This window comes from Heteronotia binoei, chromosome 3 (genome assembly GCF_032191835.1).
Source record: "Heteronotia binoei isolate CCM8104 ecotype False Entrance Well chromosome 3, APGP_CSIRO_Hbin_v1, whole genome shotgun sequence".
In the NCBI taxonomy this organism is placed as follows: Eukaryota; Metazoa; Chordata; class Lepidosauria; order Squamata; family Gekkonidae; genus Heteronotia; species Heteronotia binoei.
Window position 1 is genome coordinate 57,426,619 of NC_083225.1, and position 10,364 is coordinate 57,436,982.

The following is a 10,364-nucleotide window of genomic DNA, read 5'->3' on the forward strand; positions in this document are numbered from 1 at the left end:
AGGATGTGACAAGCACAACTGAATTCCTAAAAGAGTTGTGGCCATCACATTTAAAGGCACCGCTGTTCTTTTGAATACCTTCTTTGGGGGCTCATAGAATTGGAACCCCTGATCCAATCTTTTTTAAAACTTGGGATGGGTTTTGAGCAGAGGCACAAGATGCTATGCTGCACATTTGGTGCCTCTACCCCCAAAAAACACAGTCACCCCAAGCCCCAAATATTCACAGATCAATTCTCCATTATACCATATGGGAATCGGTCTCTATAGGGAATAATGGAGTGCCCAGCAGACATATCCCTCCCCCCCACTTTCTGATGACCCTGAAGTGGGGGGAAAGGCCTCTTAAACCAGGGATCCCCTACCCCCACCGACTTCCACTCCATTCACTGTAGAGGGAATTAAAAAGTACAATGAAAATCTCAAGCTGATTTCATTTTTTGGTCATTCACTTCCCTTCCATGGGAAACAGAGGGGAGGTAGTAAGAGACTGGGCAAAGGTTCATGTGAACCTGCAGAAACTTTGATCATCATGCCTCTTTGTCCCAGGAAGAACCTTGATGCACAAATTGTAAGGTTTTGCCCAGAATCTATCACAAGACTTCTTGCATGATTGCAGAAGAAGCTTTAATGAAGAAACATATAGCAAACACTTGTAGCATGTGTATGCAAGCTTCTGACCTTGCCAGACTGTCCTAAACTTTACAGTCCAAATATAAGTTATAGGTTAACGGCCCATCACTCTTCCTGCCTAAATATCTCCTGCTCAAAAGTCTTTGAATTAGTTTCCAGATAAAGATGTTACTCTTCTCCAAGGTCTCATTCTATCTTGCAGACATCTTTCATTGATACCATCTTCCCTTACTAGGGAGATGAGATAAGGCCCTTGCTTCCCACATTTGCTTACCCTCCCCTGTGGCCTCCTTTGTTACCAATGCTATTCTGCCTAGAACTTTAAAAGAATACATATGAGGGTTACTGAATACTGATAATGTAATACATGGATTAGTACAGTCATAAATACATGGGTGTAGGTACATGTAACAACACATTAAAATGTAGTTATGGATATATGAATATACGTTGGATAATTGTCTATTCATCAGCAATGACAACACTATTAGGAAAATCAATAGACAGTTTCTGAACTACGAAGTTTGAGACAAATTCCTGTCAGGGACATGTACCTGACACAAATAACATTTTGGCCAGCCTAAAAAATATAGATTTCCTTGCATTGTGCTTCTAATGGAATATAAAAGATGTCCCTTATGTTGTGCTGCCAGTCTTAACTAATATTTAGAAATGAACATTAGGGCTAGAAAATAAACTCTGTTTTAGCTCAGAGAAAATGGGTTGGATACAGCAAAATGTTTCTGCAGACAGAAGAGCTGTCTCTGGAGCAGCACTGAGGGAGATTTCAGGCTGTGGGGAAGTAGAAGATAGGAAATTCACATTTTTCAGATGGGAATCCCTTCCATGAGTGGAAATTCCAGTAGATCCAAGCCAGATAATGTGTCCAACTTGGAACTGAGGGATATGTTCAAAATTTATATCTGCCGTTGACTTTCTGCATTGGTTGTATCACTGTATTTTAATCTCAATTTCCCATCTGTGATGAATTCATGTTTTTGTGGGAAGGCAAATGCATTATTAGCACCAATAACTACTTGTTAGTAATGTGCAAAATCAAACATGTCAGATACAACATATGGAGATCCATCTTTAAAGGTCTTCAGCTAAAGCACTGTCCACAGTAGTCAGCTGAGCTAAACCTTTTTACATAGAATCATTGGTTATGTTTGGTTGATACTAGGACATTTAAATTTGTATTTAAATTAAATTTGGTTGATACTAGGACATTTAAATTTGAAAGAGGGTGCTGAGCAGTGCCAAAAATATTGCAATGAATATTTCCCTGCAGTGCAGCCAAAGGCTACCTGCTGAAAATATCCTTATGTTTTTGTTAAAATGAACAGGAACACTCACTGGACCAACATTCTCTCGGTATAAGTCCATTCACAGCAATAGAGATAATGCAGGGGAGAATTTCACTTACTGAAATTAATTAGTGAAATGTTCATGCTGTTTGCAACTGCTGTTGGTTGCATGAAACAAATGCTTTATCCCCTTCAGTATAGTTAAATAACAAATGCAGTCCAAAAGAGGATACTGAGTAGAGAGTAAGGTAAAACAATTTGTACATGGAAGTCTCAGAACAGTTTATTACAGTATAATTGTGTCCAGAGTGGGGAAGAGCCTGAAGGAGAATGACACGGACACACTAGACTGCTCAGTTTGCCTCCAGCACCTTCTTTTAATTATGCAATGTGGACCAAGTTGGAACCTGACCATCAGGTTGACTGGTCCTCCAACCAGAACATACAACTAGCCAATGTGAAACTGTCCAAATGGGGGTAGGCCACAGAAAGTAGTTTGAGGGTCCCTGGCTGGGCCAATGCTGGGCACTATTGCCCAAGTATCCTGCTCTCTCCCTTCTCTCCACACAGTCACAATGATTGTTCCATTTAAGGTTGGGAGCAAGTCTTCCATTCTGTGTGTTTTGTTGAGGTTTGGGGCTTATGTTAAAAGGGAACAACATAAGACACATAGACAGAATCCAGTGTACAAATGCTTTCCATCAGAAAAGCTCTCCTCCGCACCTACTTCTGTTTTTCCAGATATTTTGCCCATGGGTAATATATGATCTCTTCATAGAAGGGATGGCTGGAAAGCCTCATGATCCAAGATAGCAGGCCTTACTTTGCCTGCATCTAGAACAGAGCATTGCACTGAAATAACAAAAACAGAAGTGGGAAATGAATCATATTTGCACCTAAGAGAGAGGGCTGATTGAGATTCTGAAAAGAGCAAGAAGAATTCTCCCTTTGACTGTGCCATAACTCCAGTTTGAAGGGATGACTGAGATTCTGAAAAGAGCAAGAAGGAAAATTCTCCCTTTAACTGTGCCATAACTCCAGTTTGAATTGGGTCACCATGCAGCTACTATTTGCAGTTTGAAAAAGCGGGATACCAAAAAGCAAAGCAAAAATCACACAATGGGCAGGAAAAATAATTGAATCATATGATGGATCTATTATTTTTATCTTCAGTAACATTAACATACATATTTCTGCCTGTAGGTATCACCACTGTATTAACCATGACAACTCTCAGCACCATTGCAAGGAATTCCTTACCCCGAGTTTCCTATGTCACTGCCATGGATCTGTTTGTGACTGTGTGCTTCTTATTTGTCTTTGCTGCTCTGATGGAGTATGCAACTCTCAACTACTACTCCAGCTGCAAGAAGCTACACTGTACAAAGAAGAAAAAGTCGGTAAGAGAGGAGGAAATTTAACACAGGAGCAAAGTATTTTTCATTAAGACACAGTGCTGGTAAAAAGTAAGGCTTATCCAAATATGATGAATAGGGGCAGAATTTATTTTTATAAAAAACCCACCTTTGTTAGCTGCCCCTCCTCTAAAAATGTATAAACCAGCTCACAACATTAAAATAAGGGAGGGAAAGCTAGAACAAAACAGCCTAAGCTACAATAAAAGTTGCTAGAAAACAACATGGTTTGAAAGCAGCAATAACTGAGCAGGATCTCTCTGACCTTAAGACTGCTGCGATCAGAGCATGGAGGATGGAATCAGAGTAAAGTCAGTGTGATCTAAGGATGGGCAGGCTACCAAAGTTTAGTTCCCTTTAGTGTTTGATCCCTCCAAACTCCCATGGATTCCGTTTGAAGATCTCCTTTCAGTTCATACATTAGGGTAGTGCGGAGCCCCAAGAATGGCAAGATTGGGGTATTTTATCCCCTCTCTTTTTAACCATTTCTCCTTCCATCAGGTGTGGAGACAGAAATAAAAACAAAATCTAATCCAGTTCCCTAACTGGTTCTCTAAATTAATGTATCAAGTCTCAGAGATGCATATTTGAGGGAGGCAGCTGTTGGAGAAGCAGTCCAGATACTTACAAAACCATTTCTAAGTGCCAGGATTTAGCCTCAGACTAGAACTTACTCAGACTTCTTGTCAGGATGTCAGAAATAATTTCTATCTAGATTGTAATCCGCTCCCTCCTTCACCCGTTCTGTATGGTGGCAGGCTTTCTAAGACTGATGAAGAAATGAGAAATAGATGTTAGTTCAGGAAAAGTCATGGGCAGCAAGAATCCATGGAACTGCTGCTCTGTTCAAAATTTATAGTCTTATAAAGTGTGCCACAAGAGTTCAGAGACCTGGTTCCCAATGCAAAAACTGAATGTGTATAAGGGAAAACAAGATGATCAACTTAAGAAGAGCCAGTGTTGAGATACCACTCTGGATTTGGTAACCTTGGACTGCATATATTATGAATGAGGTAGGGCTTCAATCTGCAAGTTCTTGCTGGGAAAATGTACTTGACCCTGAGTGTGCAAGAATGTGCAGTGGGGAAAGAGGAGCAAATATGTTTTCTTCAGTAAGGAGATTGTATTTTACAACCATATCTTCTTCATTCTCCATTTAAGAGGGTGCACCAGAATCTTTAGTGAAGGTCAAGACTCCTCCATCAAAAAGGCTACAGACGCTTTGTAACAGATTGTGCTCTGTTCACTTGTATGGAGAATAAGGCAGGTCTAAATCCAGATACCTCACTGGTGGAAGAGATACTGTCACCCCCAGGAATGACAGCCAAGATTAGTTATAGTTCCCCCATGAAGGCTGCAGTCATTTCAACTCTCATATAAGCCAATTTCAGAACAAAAAAGAGCAAAATGGGCTCATTGCTGCAGCATGTCAAAACACTTATTTGAAGAAATGGATGTGCTGTTTTCCATTTTGCAGTGGATATTCATGAATATCTGTAGCATCCTGGGTGGGTGGAAAGCATTAGGTTTGCTTTGCAACACACCCATCTACTTTAAGACTGGATGCTACAATGGCAGTTGAGAGTTACAATGACACACTTTTGGGGAGCTATCAGGATATGAATGTAATTGTACTACTGTTTAATGTTATAATTTTTTCAACTAATGTGAATGTGCAGGCTTCTTTTCTGTTTATACAGTCTTCACGTACAATTCTATAGCACAAGATTGCTGCCTCAGATCACTTTTCTATTGACTTGTCTAAACTTTTTTAAAAAAATTACATGGGATGGGGTAATATGTGTTATTGCATGTAATTAAGGCACAGACAAGTTAAAGATTCAGCAGTATACACCAAAGTTATGGTCATTGTTTTATCTTCTCACATGACTGAAGCTATTCAAGACAAATGCTTCCAAACCTGAAAGCACAATATGGAGCACAATTCAACATGTTTAAACTCCATTTAAATTTAGCACATTTTTTTTAATAGTTCCACTGAAATTCAAGGGACCACCTTTTGCTGGACTTTACCAATACAAATGAACTGAAGAATTCTATTAAAAATAAAATACAGACATCTTACACATTTTTCTTTTCTTCTCACAATTACTTGAACTTTGCTTTGTATATACAGTATAAAATGGCTGTCTTATAAAATGCTTTTTCTTGTTTTCTCTTATTTCCTTTACATGAGCTACCGGATGTTAGTTTTGGTCACTTGATGGTAAGTTTTGGTTAAATTGTTGCACCCAAGCCAGCACTGGGGAAGTGATTAGTGAATCAGACTAGTATCTGGGAGACCCAGGTGTGAAACCCCTTCCCACACCCTCAGCCAAAATAGCCTGCTGGGTGACCTTGAGCTAGTCAATCTCTCTCTCTCAGCCTAACCTGCCTCACAGGGTTGGTGTTGTTGTGAGGACAAAACAGAGGAGAAGAAAATGATGTAAACTGCTTTGAGTCTCCACTGGGGACAAAAACAGTTAAGTATCTAACCTTAACTAGAAAGTATTTCCCCCCAAAATAGAATGCTTTGTTCTGTGTTTACCTATCCAGAGACTTAAAGATACAAACTGCAATAACTTAGCATATTGAGACACTGAAGTAGGATTACTTTGATGGCTCATAATAAATGTGCCTTTTAAATTAGTATCTAGTAATGCAGTGATGTTCAACTTTTAACTATGCAGGGCTTATTAATTAAAACTAAATATAATCCAGTTAAGCTCCTTGTCCATTGAGGGAGAGGGATAAGCACATATTTAACATTTTCCAATTCAACTTCTGCTAGATTATGTCCTGTATAATTTTTTAAAAGAGAAACACGTAACTGCTCTCAAATGCTCATATCCAACTGCGCAGAAAACTTTAGTATGAATTGGCTATTTAAACAGGGACTGCCAGAATTATTTCTGGCTCCCTTTTTTTGCCAGATGGACCAGTATTTCAGAAGACACAGAGTATTAATCCATGAATGTTGTCCTCCTTGGACACTGCTGTTGTGTTTATATTTTCCATTTAGATAGGATCTGAAAGGTTGTATCTCTGGTTCTGCAGGCATACCAGGTATTTTCCACCCCATTCCAAATACAGCTTCATACCTCCCCACAAGCTGTTCATACCTCCCCACAAAACCATTATTAAAGAGCTACAGTTGGAAAATGAAACTGGGAACCCTTACAAGCAAACAGGGTCCCAGATGTTGGCATTTCCAGCTTCCTTTTGGCCTTGTCATTTGTGACTCTCTTTTTTTTGCCATTTATTGGTTAATACTGTTTTAAGAAAGTGTAATGTGTTTAGTTAGTAACAATACAACACATAGAAACAATAGATACAGAAAGATTGTTCCCTGAGCCTACAGGACTTCAGATCAGAGATTTTAATGTTCAGGGCTCATTGATAGAGCATTTGCCAGCCAAGCAGAAGATCCTGGGTTCAATCCTTAGCAACTCCTTTTAAACGGATCAGGTAGTAAGTGATGTGAAAGACCTACACCTGAGTCTCAGGAGTGCCACAGCCAGCCAGAGTGGACAAAACTATCATTGACAGGCCAAGGGCAGCTTCACGTGTTCATTGTTCCCATTTTAAAAGATTTCCCAACCACAGAATAGTAACAGTTCAGATAATCATTTCATTGTTTTTTGCCTGAAGCCCATAATAATAATTTTTAAAAAGTAGAAACAACACAGGAATGAACTAATGCTTCTTTTCTATTGGCAATTTCTTTTAATGAGGGGATACTCAAACAGCTCCCTCCCCTAGTAATCTGAGTCTAAAGTGGTGCACTTCCAGGAAAGCTGCACCATGTAATTTTTCTGCCTGTCTAGCTCAACATCTATTATTTGTGTGCTAAAATTCAGGTGTTCAGGCAAAGAATTATGGGCAAGTACCATGTAGATTTTCTGGTACATTCCTTTCTGTCTACCTTTTCTCCATAGAATTATTCTGTACTTGAGATGAGACCTCCTCCTACAGTCATCGCATTGAATAATGCCATGTACTGGCAAGAATTTGAAGACAATTGTATCTATGAATGCTTGGATGGGAAGGACTGTCAAAGCTTCTTCTGTTGTTATGAAGAATGTAAATCAGGCTCGTGGAGGAAAGGACGGATACACATAGACATCTTAGAACTAGACTCTTATTCAAGGGTCTTTTTCCCTACATCTTTCCTGCTGTTCAACTTGGTGTACTGGGTTGGATACCTCTATCTCTAGGAGCAGAAAAGGAAACTGTGTTTTCACACTTCTTAGGGAGATGGCAAACATGAAGAACAGGACACAGCCAGTTTCATCTCAAGTCTAAAGGTCACCTTACCTTTTCTCATCAAAGAAGAAGACATTATTTATTCCTTTGCCTGAAAAAAGCAACATTATTGAGTTCAAGTATGTGATTTTTGCTAAGTAAACCAGTCACTGTTGTGTTACACATCATAGTTTGTACATGATGGAGCATTTACTGTTTTCTCTGGGTTACAGATTGCTATGTAGCACTCAGGCAAAGAATTATGGGCAAGTACCATGTAGATTTTCTGTTCTTAAGGTCTTTTCTATTTTATGGGGGCTCAAATCAACCCTTATTGGTGTAGGTTATCCAGGAGGCCATCAACTTTGCCTAGAGCTAAGTTTGATCACCACCACTCTATGAAAAGCCACTGAATTCACTTTTAAGAGTCAACTTCAAGGAGAATTTGCAGATTTCAGCACTTGCTTCTCTCAAGAATAGACACAGATGTTACTTAAAATGCATTTTAATAATTTAGCATTATCCCCTTTTACTGTTCAAATACTGCAGGAAATGAATTGTTTTCTTGAAACCTGACAAGGCTTAGCTTGTTTATGATAGCATAGAAGAATGTAGCTGATAGGACATAGGATTCATTATATAATAGCACTAGGAGGATGTGATTAATTGCAGGCTGCAATTTCTCCCATGCATACTAAAGGTTTTTAATTTGGAGGGTTTTTTAAAAAAACTATAGATCCAACATGTTCTGTTCATCCAGATCCAAATCTCTGTATCAAAATCAGAGTTCTGCCTGAGCTCAAAGATGCACACCAACGTCTTGTACACAAAAAGGTCCACATTCATTCCACGGGAAGACTAGTAATCTGTATGTGCATTATTTTTGCATTCATGGGTTAGATTCCTCTGTTTAAATGAACGTGGAAGTGTTTGAAAGGTAGGAGATCCCATACACATTGGGATACCTGACTGAGAAGTACTTTCTGGACTGAAGAAATAGAGTTTTTTCATAACTGCAGATCAATAGTAGCCTTATGTTTATGTGCATACATGACTGTAGATGTTGTTTTTTTAAAAAAAAACTGCAGTAGAGGTTCAGCTTTGAACAGAGTTTGAGAAGTTCTTTGGTACTGGGAAGTTATTAGGATTTTTTTTAAAAAACAGATTTAAATTAGAAATGTGTTTTGTATTTGGGGAACATGTTGCAGACATTAGATTGCTGAAAAGTGTCATTTTTTTGTGTTGTAAATGATTCATTTTTGGCAAACCCATTCCTTTTCCAGATTATTTTTGCCAAAATAAATGTATCAACAATGTCTGCATTTATTAAAAATAAGGTTTCATCATTTCTTCTTTCAGCTATTTCACAGACTTTGGATAGAATGGCATTTTCAAAAGTGTACTATTAATACCATCATAGGCCTTTTTCTGTCTGTCTAGAGTATTAATAATTTGATTATTCCCAAATGCATATTTTTCTCTCATGTTTGAATACTGTACAGTTTCATATTTTGCATCTTTTAATTTGAAAAAAAGAAACAAAGGCAGAGAGAGTCCCAAGAGCATTATACAAATAGCACAGAAAGTGGAGGGAAATTAATTTCATTTTAATAAAAACTGATCCACAGGTAGTGAATCTCCATAATTTTGGGTTTGTTTGTTTTTTTAAAAAGTCACTACCCAGAGCAAATGTTTATTTTTTAAAACTTTTCATAAATAGTATGTACCATTGTGAAATGGTAACACATAAACAGAGAACATATAGAGGATTCATTTTTTACCAGCACATAACAACCCAAAAGAATGATCATTTTTAGCCATATAATAACACAAAAAGTTCTTTAATGCATTGGCTGGATCAAGATCTTAGTAGCACAGTTCACTAAACCCTGTCTTGAAATATACTGTATTATTATTATTATTATTATTATTATTATTATTATTATTATTATTATTATTATTATTATTATTATTATTATTATTAATTTTAAAAACAAATCCCAAGTTAGTTTGATCTTTTGTCATGTATAGGTATGAGTTCATATAGTTGTGTGAAATACAGAATGTCTACAGAAAGAAAAAAAATGAAAGAATAGGAATCACATAAGCTGGTTGTTACAAATACTAGGAAACTGAGTTAATACAAGTAAGTTTGCAAACTGAATAAGGCAACATATCCTGCAACTACTCTACCCAATGCACCAGACTTTTCTTTAATAAAGTAGAACAAAATATGTTGTTTATTTATAATGCAACCCCCCCCCCCTTCTAAATCCATTTTAGTCAATGAGATTAGAAGAATATACCTCCATTCAGGATGGCACCATAAATTCCTGATTAAATACAATATACACTGTCTTTTTATGTGATAAAACTACTCTCAGCTATCTATTGTGATCTGGTCACAACTCTGTGCCTTATCTGGAAGATTCATTCTGTTAAAAAATCAATCTGTCATTAAGGATGTGGTGGTAAATTATTTGGACTTCAAATCCTCTTTTAACAAAGTATCATGTAGGATTAGGGGTGAGAACAGAAACAACAGAACGCCTAAGTGGCAAAGATTTTATTCCATAGTATGTCTAGATACACATTCATACATTTCTCCTGTCTTGTTATAGAAACTATGTTTTAGAAACTATGGACATAAGGAAGTACAGACCAGTACATCCAGGATTTGAAATATTTTGATTTCAGATTCTTTCTTAAGGAATCATGGCTTGCAAATCTTCCTACTATCTCTACTTAACTTGATTTTAAGAGG

General features: G+C 37.6%; 1 protein-coding gene across 4 annotated transcripts in view; it reads left to right on the forward strand.

Moving 5' to 3' along the window:
* GABRG3 (gamma-aminobutyric acid type A receptor subunit gamma3) overlaps positions 1 to 8,933 on the forward strand; it is a 570,781-nt gene extending 561,848 nt beyond the window's left edge. For 3 of the 4 annotated variants that reach the window (XM_060233866.1, XM_060233868.1, XM_060233869.1), the window contains 3 exons: positions 3,144 to 3,340; positions 5,553 to 5,582; positions 7,294 to 8,933. In XM_060233866.1, coding sequence (XP_060089849.1) covers positions 3,144 to 3,340; positions 5,553 to 5,582; positions 7,294 to 7,572 — 506 coding nt within the window. In that variant the 3' untranslated portion in view covers positions 7,573 to 8,933. The remainder of the gene's footprint in view (positions 1 to 3,143; positions 3,341 to 5,552; positions 5,583 to 7,293) is intronic. The other variant, XM_060233867.1, reaches the window with a different exon arrangement.
* Positions 8,934 to 10,364: the final 1,431 nt, after the last annotated feature.